General features: G+C 39.3%; 2 protein-coding genes across 8 annotated transcripts; one reads left to right on the forward strand and one right to left on the reverse strand.

Moving 5' to 3' along the window:
- Window positions 1-2,004: 2,004 nt before the first annotated feature.
- On the forward strand, window positions 2,005-11,268 carry irak4 (interleukin-1 receptor-associated kinase 4). 6 transcript variants are annotated; one of them, XM_029522275.1, is made up of 11 exons: window positions 2,005-2,346; window positions 2,669-2,910; window positions 3,411-3,641; window positions 4,162-4,337; window positions 4,421-4,485; window positions 5,303-5,417; window positions 5,506-5,615; window positions 5,877-6,063; window positions 6,510-6,572; window positions 6,865-7,029; window positions 9,118-11,268. In XM_029522275.1, exons 1-11 carry the CDS (start codon window positions 2,186-2,188, stop codon window positions 9,127-9,129), a joined length of 1,527 nt encoding a protein of 508 aa, XP_029378135.1. In that variant the 5' UTR covers window positions 2,005-2,185; the 3' UTR covers window positions 9,130-11,268. The 6 variants fall into 6 exon arrangements, with proteins under 6 accessions (XP_029378135.1, XP_029378133.1, XP_029378134.1 ...); XM_029522273.1 differs by lacking the exon at window positions 9,118-11,268 and adding an exon at window positions 7,812-8,052; XM_029522274.1 differs by lacking the exon at window positions 9,118-11,268 and adding an exon at window positions 7,812-8,052 and having other exon boundaries at window positions 4,165-4,337.
- Window positions 8,037-16,250, reverse strand: twf1a (twinfilin actin-binding protein 1a). Of its 2 annotated transcripts, XM_029522280.1 has the most exons (10): window positions 16,140-16,250; window positions 14,751-14,831; window positions 14,405-14,583; window positions 13,002-13,097; window positions 12,687-12,807; window positions 12,551-12,555; window positions 10,597-10,722; window positions 9,994-10,144; window positions 9,761-9,882; window positions 8,037-9,259 (listed from the first exon to the last, which is right to left on the reverse strand). In XM_029522280.1, the coding sequence occupies exons 1-10, from the start codon at window positions 16,162-16,164 to the stop codon at window positions 9,092-9,094; spliced, it is 1,074 nt and encodes a 357-aa protein (XP_029378140.1). In that variant the 5' UTR covers window positions 16,165-16,250; the 3' UTR covers window positions 8,037-9,091. The 2 variants fall into 2 exon arrangements, with proteins under 2 accessions (XP_029378140.1, XP_029378139.1); XM_029522279.1 differs by lacking the exon at window positions 12,551-12,555 and having other exon boundaries at window positions 12,703-12,807.
- Between the last annotated feature and the right edge of the window lie 1,246 nt (window positions 16,251-17,496).

Below are 17,496 nucleotides of genomic sequence, written 5' to 3' on the forward strand. Positions count from 1 at the left end.
TTTTTTGAAACTCTACACCCCACTGTGTGTACAGCTTCAAATGACTCTGGTTAGAATTAACCAAGCTTTGCTTTGGTGCAGTCGCTCGTGCCTGAAGATGTCTAGTCTTGTTTAATGTCTGTTTGGTTCTAGTGATTTTCATGAAATAAAAGATGTTTTCTCATGCCTCGCTTTAGAGTATCATATTCTTGACGCACACATCTTCGCAAACCTTCACCCCACCCATTCAGTGAGGGAGCCAAGTGCTCCAGCCCACATCAGACTAATCTCAATTCAACAAATACAGTGAAAATAGTAACTAACACATCATAAACAGCTCAAACATTGCTCGTACACAGAGAAAAGAAACGGCACTCAAAGCTTGTTAAAGCCAGTTTGCCAGTGGTGGTTGACACAGTTTTGGCTTGATGAAGTTGCTTGTTTCATGAAGCTTTAAAGGTTGAAAGAGGAGAACAAGTGGAAAGCTGATGTTTCTTCTCTGATATGTTTGATGTATTCCTCCAGCAAGGCAAGTGGTTTTAGCTGAACCCGCTGTTCTGCACAGTGAGTGTTCTCCAGGTCTTACCTGCATCTCAGCAGTTGGCAGTGTCACTTATGAATCCAAATCCATGGGGATAAAAACAGGTCAGGCATTGGGAACAAAAAGAGAGTGAGAGATTGAAATGACGAGGAACAAAAGGAAAAGTATAATCCACAACCCATCCCCACCCTTATTTTTGTTCCCAGGCTTTACATTTAGATTCAGCATGACTATTGTTTGGTCTTTGTCTGTCTTCTAGTGTTTCTTAATCACTGATTTCATTTAGTCTATGAGTATGAAGTATTTCATGGTGTTTTTCTTTTACTTTAAATTGATTATGTTTTCATCATTTGCATTGTTTTTTATTCTTTCTTTGTGCAGCCCTTTGGCAACCTTGCTGTTGTGGTATATAAATAAAGTGGATTGACGTGGATGTGGTTTTGCATTAAAAAAAAAAAAAAAAAAGGCCTATGCTATCTGATCAGCAATGATGATTTAAGATGAGTTAGAGGTTACTTATTCCCACCATTTATTTTGAATGTAACAATTTAGAAAATGGCTCAGATGGTACTTACACTGCTTTCTGTCAACAATCGCACAATACGACTTCAAAGAACTTAAGCTGTACGCATACAATGATGCAACTCTGGTTATTCAAACGGTTAAGTAGAGGAGCGATAGCAAAGTGTTGCTGGTCAATACAGAAGGCCATTAAAGCAGCATATTGATGCAGAGGATTTTAGAATCAAATGAGCACCCATGGTTGCAATATTCACTTATTTCTTGTCAATGTTGTGTACAGTCATAAAGGTTTGCATTGGGGCCTTCATGTGGGCCAGAATATTTATATTTAATTTTATTTATATGCATAAATCGCTAGATATATCCATAAAGGACGTGAACACATAAAGATACCATAAGGATCTCTATGTGTCTACAAGTGTGATTAAAAAAAATAATAGCAAATAATATGGTTGTGCATGAAACGCTGCAGGCAGAGCAATGGATAACCCGATAACTATTTATGCTGTCACACAGGAACAATGAATATTAATCACCAGCAGCGCTATTTCAACTAGCTAATTGTCACTCCTTAGAGCAGATTAGGAAACAAAAAGTCAAGCCTTTGCACACAAGGATTATCCTAATAACAATTAGAACTACGTATTTAGCTTTAAAAATAAACATCACATCCTCTCACACAAGAATCATCCTCTCAAGGTGGTTTCAAGAAGCGAAGTCTCGTTATTGTCCACAAGAGAGCGCCGTAGTATGTAAACCACCACAGGCTTTCTGTGTCTCCCCAGTCTGGCATGCATAAATAAATAAATAAATAAATAAATAAATAAATAAATAAACTTTAGATTGTGCTGTTACAGCTTTTCACCTCTGTGACTTTACTTTCTGTACTTTGTAATCTCCCTGTCTGTTATTTCCGCATTGTGGGTGGAGTCTCTCCCTGACCGGCCGTGTCATGTTTAGGGAAATTGCTCAATCTCGGAAAAAACGCCCTTCAGTTAAGTTGTGTGAGAGAAAGTGTTTCAGTGTTGAGTTTATCTGATGCTACACAGTAAGCATCTATAACGGGTCTGCAAGTGCGTAGGCATGTCAGTGTGACTGTCAGATGAACTCGGCTGTCGGTTGTTAGCAGCATTTTCTCGTAGAATGAACAATCCAGTAACTTCCGCTACCTACATTCGCAGCCTCAGCTATAGTTTACGTCGCAGGCTGTCCGACTTTTTGGACCCTCAGGGCAGGTGGAGAGATGTAATCATGTCGATACGCAATCCCGGCGGGGAGCCGAGGTACTCTCAGCATCACGTGAGGTACGGTTTTGTAGCTAGTCAAACTACAGCAGGGGTCTCCGGCTCCGGTCCTGAAGGGCCGCTGTCCTGCGTGTTTTCGATGTTAACCTGCGCCAACACACCTGATTCAAAGGATCAGCTCGTCATCAAGCTCTGCTGAAGTCTGTCAAGGAGCCACTCGTTTGGATCAGGCCTGTTGGAGCAGGAAACATCTAATACATGCAGAACAGTAGCCCTCCAGGACTGGAGTTGGCGACCCCTGCACCATAGTGATCATAATAATGATAGAATTGTTATTAATTCAAGTAATAAACTTTATGAGGAATGATTTTTATTGTTTCAGAGGAGACATAGAAAGATATAAAAGACCATCTATCTGTCTATCTTTCTATCTCTCCATCCATCCATCCATCCTTGCACCCTTCCATCCTTACTTCAGGAGATTTGAGGGCCTGCTTGCTCAGGGATGTAGTCCCACAGTGGAGCTGCTGAATGACTGGGGGACCACCAACAGTACAGTGGGGGAACTTGTGGACATTTTGAGGCAACACAAGCTCCTGGCTGCTGCTAGTGTTCTGTTCCCTGGTATGATTTGCAAATCCACTCTATGTAAAAAAAAAAAAAAAAATCCAAGACCATATAATCAGCCCCTATCCCGCTTCTCTACAATCACTGGTAATGATATCTGTATACTATAACCCAAAGCAGGACTCGATTGTTCAGATTCATATTTGCATATCTGACATATGTGTCGCTTCCTGCCAGGTTACTGACAGGTAGAAAGAGATATCAGATTTATCTTTACCACTGACTGTTCAGCTAACGAGGATGTAAACTCACTTGGACTTTGTAAATTAATTATTGGAGAAAAAGACTTTCTTTTCTTTAAACCACCAGATTTAGCTACTTACTACTTTTCATACCACTTCTCAGGATTGATGCTAACTAATGCTTTCCATATATATGTCTTGAAACAGACTTAATTTTTATCGTTCATGTATTTGTATAACAATCATTTTAAATGGATACTTTAGATTTATGTTTTATATGAAATGACAAATTATGTATTTTATTACCATACACAGTGGAAGAGGTCCTCTCAGTGACGGAGGCACAGCCAGTCCATCCGGTTATAGAAAGTGAGCTTCCAACCAGGTTACTGACAGACAGAAAGACAGATACAACGGCTGTCACCTCCACTCTGCAGGGGCCACAGGCTCGACAGGAACCGCAGAAGCCAGAGGGGCCACAGACTCTACAGGAACCACTGATGCTACAGGAAGGACCAGTTGCAAAGGAGAGCAGTCACCAAACAGGTGACTGTAACTTAAAAATCATCTTGATTCATATTATAAGATGATTTTTTTTAGGCAGGAGTCATAAAGTTGATATCTATTCTTGTACATACATTAATTGCATTGATTGAAGCATTTGCTAAATAGGAAGTAGTATTAAAACTATTATCAGAGAATATTGTAAAAAGACACAAAACACAAAAACTTGCCTCAGTGGTACACATAATTATTGAAACTGTTTCAATATGCGAGCCATATGTTATTTTTGTTGGTGATGATGAATATAATAATATATATAATAATCTATATGTAAATGTCTTGTGTGCTCAGTCTCAGTCTTGTCATGGTTACAAAATTCATGTAAACAGGTATATAAATAAAGTTATAAAGTAGAAAGGAAATAGAAATACCACATGGAAGCACTTAATTTTTGTACATTAATACAATAGTAAATGTAATAAGTTCCTCAAAATATTATCTTAATCTTAAACATAATTTTTGGTACTTGTTTGAAAAATAGTAATTTGAACAAATCTACCAGCAGGTGGTGGCAGCGGGTTCTCCAGTTTCATGTACAGTGACCTGATGGAGATTACTGGCAATTTTGATGATCGTCCCATGTCAGATGGCGGCAGCAGATTAGGGGAAGGAGGCTTTGGCACTGTGTACAAAGGACTCCTGAATGACAAACCTGTTGCGGTTAAAAAACTCAATCCAGTAAGTGAAAATATTTTCATATCAAGCTCAACATATCTACCTTTTTAGATTTTGTAACACATGCAAAATATGATCCGATGTAGATGGATGACGTTTCACCAGATGAGCTACATGTTCAGTTCTATCAAGAAATCCAGACTCTGAAAGTGTAAGTTTGGTCTTTCGTCTTATATCCTTATTAATCACGTTGATTCAACGTGACTCACAGACAACATTAGACTTTACATTTTATTAACTTCAGCGGGAAAAGTGGTCCTGAAGCCATCCTCATAATGATGGAATTTAGGAGAGTGAAAAGATGAATAGAATGAAAAGCCTGCTGTGAGTTGGACATCAAATATAATGGTATCAGATATAATGGATACTTAATGCCATTTAATCTCATTACTTTAATTAATTAGAAAGTCAATTTAATTACTTGTAGTTCCTGTGTACTCAGCACATTCAGGGGTTTTTCTGCTACACTTATACTGCCACTATGACCAATAGTTCATAGTGACATGACGATATTGATTAGATTACGCTTTAATTACTCTTTTCCATTAACGCAAGTGTTGCGGCAGGTTGCAGCATTCTGACTGAACCTGCCTCACTTGTGGGTAACACTGGTCACAAGTTAATGAATTAGCAAGGCTTGTGAATAAAAGGATCTAAACAGGAAACGTGCAGTATGAATGATATTATTTAGTGAGATACAGATGGGTTGGTAGGCTGTATTTGTAACCTTAAATGGACCAGCCATGCCGCGTCCCTCCCCTTGTTTCCGGTCCTTGTGCTAAACTAAGCTAACTGTGTCCAGGCTGTTCCATATGTCGTATCCAGACACAATATCAATCATCTTATTCAACTGCCAGCAGGGGAAGCCAAGAAGCGCATTTCCCAAAATGTTAATCTTTTTATATTTATATCTTTGCAAACAACACACAGCAAATCAGTAGACTGTTGCATACCTGTTTGTTTCACAGGTTGAAACATGAAAACTTGGTCGACATGGTCGGATTTTCCTGTGATGGACAGCACCCATGTTTGGTGTATGCCTTCATGGCCAATGGATCTCTGCTGGACCGACTGGCATGCATGGTAAGCACCAGCTGCAACGCAGACTGCAGCTTGTCGCAGATGCAGCTTTCAGGCAGATAATTCAGTTGTATTATTTTTGTCTTTGTAGGAGAACAGTCCTCCACTGTCCTGGCGACAGAGATGTTTAATAGCTGATGGGGCAGCACGGGGGTTGGAGTACCTGCACAGTAACCATCATGTACACAGAGATGTTAAAAGGTATACAAAGTCTTTGTCAAAACCCTGCAAATGATCTTCAGGAATAGTTTGACCTTTTAGTAAACACTCTCGTTTCCTTTCCTACACAAAGTAAGATGATAAGAATAATATACCTTTCACAGCTATTTAGGCTATAGCTGGTTGTGCTATCTCAGCATAGGGACAGAAAGCCATTTTGTTGATTATAGTTCCTTTTTTTGTTTGTTCTGAGAGCTCAATTCAGTCAAAAGTACTTACTCCGTTTTTTTTTTTTTCTACTAGTGCTAATATCCTGTTGAATGAACAATTTGTGGCGAAGATTTCTGACTTTGGGCTGACAAGAGCATCAGCCAAACGAACATCGACGACCATGATGACAGAGAGGATTGTGGGAACCCGTGCCTACATGGCACCAGAGGCCCTCAGGGGAGAGATCACGCCAAAATCTGATGTCTTCAGCTTTGGAGTGGTAGGCTAGGATATTATGTCAGGAAAGGAAACTGCATATATCAAATATAGGACATAGCTCAGCACTCAATTCTAGTATTGGATTGTTGCTAAACTATACTTGCAGGACATAAACATTATAGTAAATATTTTTTTCTATTTGTGTTGTTGGTGTGTTGTATCTTTTATCATTATTTTATATAAAAACTTTTAGGTACACAGCTGTACTTTAGTTATGGACATAAATACAAATATATTTCATATAAATGTATTTGACGGTGGTTGAATAATTCAAACATTCATTGTCATCATAAAACTGCCTTAGTGTTCAGTACAGCTTATATGTGTTGTGAGGACAGCTGTGGGAATATTACAGTGTCTCTGGAGGTACAAGGCACATGGTGGTGTAACAAAGGTTTTCTGTTGTCCCGAGCCATGTCATTAACCCCATCTCTCTGTCGCCTACAGGTGTTGCTAGAAATATTGTCTGGACTCCCCCCAGCCAGTGAAAACCAGGAGCCACAGTTCTTGGTAAGCAGCATAAAAGAAACCTTCACTGTGCGGCTATCTGGAAACAATCAGAGGTTACATCTTATTAAAGACTTTGCAGTTAATTAACAAGTCGTCATGAAAGACGAAGTCCAACAGATTGAACCCATTTAGGAGCTGTGCTGATCGTATGCTGCTGTTCAGATGGTGAAAACTGGGCAATTCAAGACACGACAAAAGCAGTAAACCTAACTTGAAAACGTTCTCAACATTATGACTTTCAAGGTTTACCTCTGACCCCAGTCACCCGCTGAGTGATTTTCCCTTCCTGCAGATGGAGTTTATATATGACATTGATGATGAAGACGAGGAGCTCACTCTGAAGGACTTCATGGACAAAAAGATGAGCGACTGGGAGCTGAACCAGGTGGAGACGACCTACTCCTTGGCACATAACTGCCTCAATGACAGGAAAAACAAACGGCCGGTCATCAAACAGGTACAGTGAGAGAAGACACTGCATTATATGAAGATGCGTTGTTATTGTTGCTTTGGCATCTTCAGTGCTTTATGCATATCACCTTGAGCATGATGCCATTAAGCCATTCATTCTTGATGACGCAATGCTCAAATGCTGATGTGTTAATTTAATAGCAATGGGGTGTGCTTTCTGTCAAGGAGCAATACTCTAACACATATCATTCACTGTCTACACTTTTTTACCTGATCACTTTGCACTTAGTATTTGTGACACGGACTCCTACTGTAGTCAAGTGGTAGTCTTGTCCATCATTTTAAGTTACTATGCTAAGAGCATTTACTAAGTGTGTAAATATTAAGTAACAGCAACAACCTTCCTGAAAAGCATTTATGGTGTTGCTTCCAATTCAGCTGTCAGGAAAGCGTGGCAGGAGAAGTGGCGTTTCATGTCTGTATTAAGATACACGGGAAAAACAAAAGTGAATCAGTGAAACATTGGTCAAAATGAAGCACAAATATATGGTCTTTTTAAGAAAGGCTCAAGGAATGACACTTTCCCCACAATTGTCAATAAAATTACATTCATTAACATTCATGTTAATGAATGTTCATCTGTGACTGGATTTTGCTCTGCTTTGAGCTAAATGCTAAACCTCAGCATTCAAACTTGTAAAAACTTTTAATTACAAATGAAAATTAGATGATGGTGTTATGGAATTGTTTGTTTGATGGTGTTATGTATCTTTGTTTGTATTGTAGGCTGTGTGTCTTAGTTATTAACATTAACATCTTTCTTAACAGGTCCTGTCTGAACTTAAAGGGGTTGTCAAAAGCCTATCAGTGGATTATCAGCTGTAACTGTCGCTTTTAGACTGTGACCGACCAAAATATATTTCTTGCATAATTTTTTTTTCTCTGAGAAATAATTTTAGAAGCTCAAAGGTCATTTTATAATTGTGCTGTTTCTCACTGTGTTTCTGCCATGTGTTTATTTTGTAAATGGAATAAAATGATTCAAACGGGAAATGTGATTTAAATATTTTTTAATTTTTCTTCTTTTAAAAGGAAAGTTTGTAAGAAAACACAAGATCAAACATGAATTCTTTCTATTATGACACTTTATGAATATAAAGGGATTTTCCCCTTTGAACATGAGGTGAGTTTAGTTTGCCTAATATTAATCAGCAGACCAGTGGATGTGGCGACATTTTGATCAAGGTACTTACAGAACTCCCTTTCCTATCCGGACGCTTGGCTTTCCCTTTTATTTGGGAATCAGTTAAGTTTGATTAGCTTCCTCTAAGTGAAATCTGAGATGTATTGATGTAATATTTCTGGAAGCCCCTGTTCTTTCCACTTTGATCCTTACCGACACTGACAATCACCAGAACAGACCAGACTGTTTTCTTAATCATAGAGCATCACACAGCTACAATATGTACATTTACAGCACTTGCATAGAAAAATAAGTTTCTCAGCAGATGATTTTTTTTTCCATGTAAACGACAGTTATATCAAAAAAGAAGTAAATTTTCCAATATAAAATGGACTGTTAAAATGAATCAAGAGAGACAAGTGGGATTATTATATCTTTTCTGCTTTGGAGCACCTCATTGTGCGAACAGTTGGAGACAAACGCAGAACACATGAAACATGGAAACATTAATGGACACAGACTTAAGGAATGCAAGTTAAGAATTCGAGCATGTGAATTCAAATAGGGGGAGTTTCATCATATTGGAGCAAGTTCACAGTCGCACTATCATTTCTCAGCTGGCAACAAAGTAAAAACCTCAGGTGTGACTTGTATGGGCCTCTTAAAATCACTGTCAATTCAATTTTGTGAATGCACTAACATACATTGATATGTTTCCATTTGACAGGATACAAATGGAATTCTGAAGTGTGTCATTGCTCAGTTGTCCTTGGCGTGCATAGTTGGGTCTCTGGGTGACGTGTGGGAATTTGAGGTCTTTTTTTTTTTTTTAAACAAGTGTGTCAAATATGACCCCCCCATCACAGGAATGTTCCACTGTGGAACGTGCTCAGGGTGGAGGTGGTGCTCAGAAGGTGAGGTCCGTTTAATCTTCCTCCTCTCCCTCTGCAGGTGGTCGGGTGATGCGGCGGCCACCCCTCTTCCCTGCAGGGCCTTTGGGCTTGGCAAAGGCCTGCTTGTGGGCATGCTGCTTGGGATGCACCTCCTCGTACAGGAAATCGCTGGTCAGGTCATCCCCGTTATCAATCTCCAACTGGAAATTACAAAGAAATGTTAACAGGTGAATCAGACATACTCACTCTTCTATTGCATTGAGAGTGGCAGTAAAGAGAGGGGCTGTGAAATGCACTGAAGAGCCACATATCACAAAACATTTATGATATGCACTCCACCAGGTAAGCTACTGGTCCACTCTATGATATTTTTTTTTTTTTTATTAACAATTACTTTCATTATGATTATGTTCTTGCTGTTGCTAAAAGAAAATCTGATAAATTCTAAGAATGGATTTAAATTGCTTGCTTTAGTCAACCAACAGTCCTAAATGTGAGAATACTCTGGATGATACTGTCATGAACGTGAAATGCAGCACAGAAGATGGACTTAATTTTTACTTTATTTAACTTCTTTTTTTTTTCCTTTTTTAGTAACTTATGAAGTTTGGAGACATAATCCAGATTTAGTTTCCAAATAAAATTATCCAGTTTCCTATGCCATTTGCCAAAAACTTTTGCTGTGATGAAATGTTTCTTACCTTTTTCTCAATCTCAATGTGGAGATTGTTCTCCACCATGTCAACCAAAGGATTTTTGCAGCTGGAATACAACATCCTCTCTCGGATGCTACACTTGTACCCAGGCATTGAGTAAATGAAGACTACAAAAAGAGATGAACGGACACAAAGAACCATTGAGAACAATTAAAAAAAAAAAAATAAAAGTACAAAGATAATATGAGCTGTGAGAGCTTTTAATGATAACTATTTACCTGTAGACTCTAAGTAGTCGCCTTCATGGGAATGTTTGTAGAGGAAGAAGTGGTAGCGTGCAGAATCTTTCGGGATTCTCATTGGCAGGTCTTTCACCTCTGTTGGCTCAGTGTTGCACAACCTGATCAGCTCCTGTTCAGCATCTACTTGCTGTGTTTTTTTAAAGACAATTTTACAAGTTACTCTGAACATTTGTGGCATGCTGGTGAGTCTTTGCTTTGAATTCCAGACCAATTAGGGAAATTTGGGTATGGACAGTGAATAACAAATAATTTCCCTTCTTGGCTCAGGTGTGTTCAGCTTAAAAAAAAAAACTGACTAAAACAAAAACGGAACCAAGACCAGTGGTAAAAAGTTGCACAATTATTCCTTTGTACTTTGTACTGATCTGATCTTGTCACATGGACACTTTGAATTTCAATGAGGAGAATTGACACAAAGGCTTTTTGGACTAAATGATGCATTGTGTCAGTCCGTAACAACTCCTGACTAAAACATCTCTAAACAGTATGAAACAATGGGCAGGAGACCGATTTGCTTATTCAAATTACTGACCCATCTCAGGTTACTTCTTCAATACTGATATTCTCCCAAGAACTCACCAGTTGTACGTAGTTTATTTTCTTGTCTCTAAAACGTTCAAGTGCTGCAACAGCGTCTTTGTGAATGGGGAAAGCCACTCCCTGCAGAGTCTGCTGCTTGGTGTCCACACTGATATCCGTCTGCACCTGAACACACCACAAAGATGCACACGTAAATGCCAGAAAAGTGCGAGGCACTATTCTCGGTGCTATTCTCCCACTGCTGTTATTATGATATACTGACCTAAACAAACACAGCTGTGTTGATGAGGTCATTAATTCGGTCATTTCTTTTGCTTTCAACTAACACACATATACGCATATCACACACACAATGAATATATAAGCATTGAGAAAATAGTGATTAATTATTGATATGTGCATTTATGCAGAAACGTGCCAACACAGCAAACCTGTGGTATGAAGTACTTGGTCTATTTCAAACTTTTTCTTCCATTATTATATGCATCAGAGCCACAGTGTTGATATACAAACACACACACAACCAGATGATGATGCTGACGTTATGTTGTCATGCTGACAATTTTAATATTTAGGTCGAACAACTGTTCTACTTGGATTCAGCTCATTTCAATAATATGACGGGGCAATGCTCTTAACCAGTATAATCCGGTTCCCACTGATGTTTCTGATCGAAAAAAAAAAAAAAAAAAAAAAAAGTCTTTATTCTAATCACCAACAAGTAAAAAAGGTTTCAAGAAGCTCCTTGCATGCCGGAGTGTGACAATTACAGACGAGGTGCTTGTATCAGAAGTGACATGAAAATCACAGAAAACTGTAGATGCTGGGGGATTATACTGATGGATTGCATCTATTTTTAGAGCCTTGTTCCCACAAAATGAAATTCCGTGTAAACATGATTGAGCTTCCAATGTAGCTACCTCGCATACCAAAAAGGATTGTGGTTCTTTTTATCCATCTGCTAAGTAAAAAGGCAGGAAGTCTCCCAAGGCACGGCACTGATAAATATTTCAAAGCCTCTTTTTCGTCCAGGCTGTACAGATTAATGGTATATTATCTTCCTTCAACAGCTGGTCAAGTGGGACAAGCAGAAACCTCACTTCCCCTCTACTCTGCTGCTTTTAATTGACTGTACTTGCACCACTCAAAGCATTTCCATTTATGGTAAGAAAGACACTTCATGTTTATGTGGCAGGAATTAGAACAGGTTGTTTCTCAAAAAAAGAGAAACAATGACAAAAAAAAAGACAAAAACAGTAAAATAAGAGAAAGGCCCTCTAAAATCTCAAAAGGAAAACTTCATATGCTGCTTTTTTAACTCTGTGCCTGACCCTGGCCCAAAGTCTTTCACATCAGTGGAGTGAATAGTGCCAACGTCATTAGAAGCACACAACAGATATTATGTTACGGTATTTTTCTATCTTATCACTGCAACCGGAAAAGGCAAGGCACATTGGTACAGCTCATATGCAATCCATTCTCAATCTCTGCCAAGTGCTCAAGGCCACAGAGGCCTCTCATTTGCATGTAGCTCACTAAACATTAAATATTACACACAAACACAAAAAGGCCTCTCTTTAGCCATTCCACTGAACAGAATTTACACATGGAAACAAAACCTTTTTTAGAGGAATATGACAGTGAAGCCCAATACTTTCATCCTTGCCAACATCCTGCTGTTCCAACGCATCAGCAACTTTGCTCTGTGGTTATACTGCCAGACAAGCATATGCACACTTGCACTAGTGCTGATCTGATCTTGTGACCTTGCTGAGCTAGTGCTGTTTGGGAGGATGAAGGATCGCTGGCCTTCATTGATACTCGGCACCGTTTTTGGTGGGATTTACAGCTCGCACACACAGGAGATGTGATAAGGAGGAACACAAATGTGAGTTAAGGTAACCTTTTTTTTTTCACCCTCCAAAGCCTGAGAGTGTGACAATGACATAGTGCCATTGCTTTTCAGAAGTGAAAGAGAATAAGCCCAACCCACACCCACTTATGAGCACTTAATGTCCTACAGCCTGTCAACGCATGTCCAAGAACAAGCACTGTGGAGTATGTTACTTTGTCTAAGATGATTGTCAAATGGAAATGAAATAAATAAATTCTAAATTACCAGTCTGCACGTCGGTGTGTTTTTACCTCATTTAGTTTAATCTGTCTCAGTTCCTCCTCTGCTGCAGTGAGAGGCAGCGGGGCTGCCTGAGAGGTCAGATATTTCTTGTATCCACTAAGATTCAAGTCATCCTGTGGGCCAGAGGAGGAGGGGGGGAAAAAAAGGCACAATCACACATCAAACAGTATCACAGGTTGACATAGCAATACATTATACCTCACTTCAGTTGCCATAAATGTATAAGACTGTAGATTAACTTGTAAAAGCACAACTTTTACACTGTTCACATAAATTCAAGAGTTGTAGTACAATCAACCTGACCAACCTTTGTGGTGCCGAAAATCTCTTCCTTGATGTGCCCGCCTCCAAATTCTTTCTTCAGTGTGGCTCTAGTAGCAGCATATAACATTTTATGTCGCACCTGTTAAGATTATAAAGAAAATGTTAATTATTTAGCACTCTAAAGAAATTGTATTTATTCATCTCCTCTTCTTTTTTTTAGCTTTAAAATGTTTATTGCCATTTTCCAACAGAAATAATACAGGATGAAAAGAGCCATTCATGTTATTGGCTGGAATATAACTGCAACTGCTTCATAGCAGCTTATACTCTAGCAAATACTTCCCTGATTAAAGGTGGCCTACATTCAGTGCAACCTTAAAAAAAAAAAAAACACATCAGGTGTACCACTGAGGTAAGACAAATATGACAAATCCATTTCTGTATTCCATTTTCTTTTTGGTCATTTCAGGATCAATCATATGTACTGCTGAGGGTTCTTCTTCTAAGCTTCTGTGCATTTGCTGTCAAAAACATTATGTATTTTAATATTAACATCACGAATGAAAGCAAATACAAAGGAACAGAGTCATGGCATGCTACATCGTTCCACTGGGCTAGTAGTGGTCAAAACTCCACTGTAGCTTTAAATACACCCAAATCTTGCAATTTGAAGCTATATAAATACAGTTGACTTGACGTGCCAAATCAGACGTTAGACGTCACTTTGTTTGAACAACACAAAAGACAGCAGCAAATGCAGTGGTTGTGAAACAATTTTGCAACTTCTAGACAAGCCTCAACCTGAACGACTATGTTTTCAGCTGGAGGATGGGAATGTGAAGCTCAGCTATATCATTCAGTGATCACAGTTAAGCTCAGATCCTCCATGCAGTTGGAGTTCTACAATGTTCTGCATGGCATTTCACTTTTGGCACCAGCCGCTCCTTGCAACATTCCTCTTTCCACTGCCACAGAATCAACATCTGTATGTGTATTTGTCATAGCTATTTTGAGTCAATATGTTTCTACATTAGAAATGGCTCATCAAGTTTCAGCTGAACCAAATGACAATGACTTGAGGTGAGACAAGAACACAGCAAACACAAAACACACAAAGACACGTTTGCAAAACAAGTGTTGTGGGGTGATAAAGCTCTATCACCTCAAAGAACAAATAGGTGAATTTTGAGGCAGAGATAACAAGTTCGAGGTGAGTGCCATATCATTTGGGAAAAAGTCCATAATTTTTTACCTATATTTAGATTTGATGAAGCCTTGTGTGTAATAATGGATGCACTGTTGCCAACATTTATGGAGTTTTTAAACAAGCACAAAAATAACTGCTGCCTTGATGTGGTGAACCCCACCCATCTGACACTCCAATCAGACGAGACCAAATACTATGTAGCACAGACAGCTATTCATTAAAACTGGTGGTTTTCTTACAGTAGCATGGTCTGGTGACCAGGCCAGGAAAATCCACTCATAGCCCTGGTTGTTAGTGGAGTCCAGTCGGTACAGAACATAGCAGGGCACACCATCCTCGAGGAGTGGCAGCACTAAGGAGTCATACTCCTGGTCCCACTTCTTTGATGCTTTCCTGCTGGCACCCAGAGTCAGCTGCTCTGGAAAGCAGATGTGTAACAACAGAAATGTCAACAGTGCCGTATTACTTAGTCATGCTTACATTCTAATGTCAGCCTACACAGACATTTAGGTGGCGGTATGAGTTAAAAGTTTTCTTGGCAGAGGAAGCTCTAAACAAACTTGAGGACTCTGGGACACTGCTTACCATCCTCGATGATGATCTTTAAGACACGATACTGGTCTCCGCTCTTGGCAGTAGCAAAGATATCCTTCACATCATTACCCGCTGAAAACAAGAGGGATAAGGGGGGGGGTCAGTTTGTGTTTTAAACAAATGCTTGCTTGATGGCAGCACACTCTTGCTAGCATGGCCATTTTAAGCCCTAGATACTAAAGTTCCACCATGAACGTAAACAACCTGTGAAAACAAGCAGCTGTTTAGTGTATATACAATGAATCTGTCATGACAGTTTAATGACAAATAGCCGGTTACCATAATTTCTCATAACATTTGGGCTTTAAACACAATTTGATGTCCTTATATCTTAGCAACAACAAGAGACTATTACTTTGCAATTATTAGTATGGGATCACTACACTAGTACAGATGTTACTGAAGGCTGACCACCTTGACACCAACACGTCTCCAATTCACACGCCAGGCAAGAAACTACACTATTTTAGCTGCAATGACTCGGCCGTGACTCTGCCGTTTTCCAAGTCTGGCAAAACCTGGGAATAAATCCAACAGAAAATTAATGTACGAAAGCAAAATGATTTTTTTTCGCCAATTACATTAACAGGAATGTAACCAACTAGAGACACTTACATGGCATTCATGATGGGCCCTGTATTCTGCACACATGTAAAAATAAGTTATGCTAGAGTATTGAAGGGGATTAAAAGTCTTCCTTCATAGCAATCTATATTGACAGGGGAGTCAAACAAACAGACTTAATGCAATCAGTTACATTCAAACACACGTTAAAGTCCACTGTTGATGGGAGGCCTGAGGTTAGTGAAGGTGTTTATAATCATCCTGTCTATTCTTAACGCAGCAAAACAACCCACTGTCTTTGCCAAGGGCTAAATAAAAATGTGACACACACTAAAAAAAGAGAAAAAAAACATGTACTACAGGACATCACATCCCAATGAAACCTATTTAATAAAGACACGGTGCAGGTGAGGCAGCACTTTTGTCATCTTTCCGGAGAGACCAGTCGGAGTGCCAGGCCGGCACTTTGTTTAAATGAAGGCGTCGCCCGTCCATTCACAAGGCTAAACTAACCTCACACAAACGAAGCTCCATTTAGCCCCTAAAGGGCTTTTGAGCTGTTCAGAACACACACAGTAGCTTTAGTTTCGCTGGCCCGATTAAAGACCCAGAGATTACGTTTCGCAGCCCTGACAGGGCACCGCTGGTCACACACCACGGCAGCTCCCGGCTAGCTAGGAGCGGCTAGCTAACTTGACGCTAGCTTCTCGCGGCAATGAATTGTTGCAGCTGCTTAAAGCTCGTCCGGCACTCACACAGCCGCACAACGACACACAAACACACAGGGAGACTGAAAGCGGAGACGAAGGCAGCTACCTTGAATGCCCGTTTGATGTGACATTGTGTCTCTCGTCGGATAAAGGGTTGGATGCAGCTGATCAGGCGAAACCAGGGCAGGGAAAGCAGGAAGTGGACTACATCGGCCAGTGCCGCCCCAAATCTGTCGTCAGCCACAACGACGTCACGTGACACGGCTTCTTTCGGATGAAAAACAATTTATTTAAAAAAGGATTAAAACCCCAAATAAAGACCAGAAATGTCCTCGTTTTCACCGAAGCAAAGGCACAGACATCCATGAACTAGTCATTGGTCAAGTGCTGAAATTGGTTACCTTATTTTATCGCCAAATCTCTGCGAGCAGTCCAATGAGACGAGTTGACTTGTATGTATTCTCTGTTGTGCTTGCACGGGACATGGAGCTCCACAAAGTTGTGTTGAATTAAAGTGGCTCAAATTAAAGTAGTAGCAAGTAGTGAAGGGATATTAGATCACAGGAGTCAGAATATCGGCAAGCTGTCATTTCCCATTAAAACAGTCAGGGGAAAAGGCATTTTTAATATAATAAAATATAATACAATATAAAGCGCTTATTTTTGGTAAACGTAATAGTATAAAATCGTGCCAAAGTCTCTCTGTACTTATACTCTGTTATATTTAACTAGAGTTTCCCGTTAAATCGGGATTAAGTGTAATCAAGCTATTTTCTGTTGACTATTTTCTGTTTTTACGGCAGCAAATCCCATTTGCTCTGTGTCCCTCCTGCCTAAAATAGAAAATATGAATAAATGAATGGGTTATAGCAGCAAAATATCTCCGTGTCAAGCACAGTAAACACAGTCATAGCGGAAAGTATATGAAGCCAACTTCAATATAAATGCGAAAGCCCATAGCTATAGCTAAAACTGGCATTTAGCACTCATAAAATTTACTGTTCAAATGATAATACAAAATTAAGTCATTAAAAAATAATGCTAATCGAAATCTGTATCTATAAAAAATAATGCTAAACCATTATTTTTACGCGAAAGCCTCTGTATTTGGACTGCGTATTCTTAGTCACATTTACTGTTACTATTTACTGTCACAGTTACTATATGTAACATCCATCTTGGTCCGCTTATCTGAGGCCGGTTCGCGTGGGAAATTCAGCAGGCAATGCGTATTTTTATATTTACGTGAAAATAAGATAGTAATTGCATATAACAGGCCATCCAATAGTCCAGCCCATGAGGCATTTACAGTAAATCTGTAATTGTTTGTTTATGAAAGAAATTTCTGGACTTAAACACCATATGTGTAATTTACAAGAGTTATTCTACCTAGTATCAGTCTGAAATGAATGCAAAAAAGAAATACAATGAATACAAATTGCAAAACCATCCAAATTGAATGT

The sequence above is a fragment of the Echeneis naucrates genome, chromosome 16 (genome assembly GCF_900963305.1).
Source record: "Echeneis naucrates chromosome 16, fEcheNa1.1, whole genome shotgun sequence".
NCBI lineage: Eukaryota > Metazoa > Chordata > Actinopteri > Carangiformes > Echeneidae > Echeneis > Echeneis naucrates.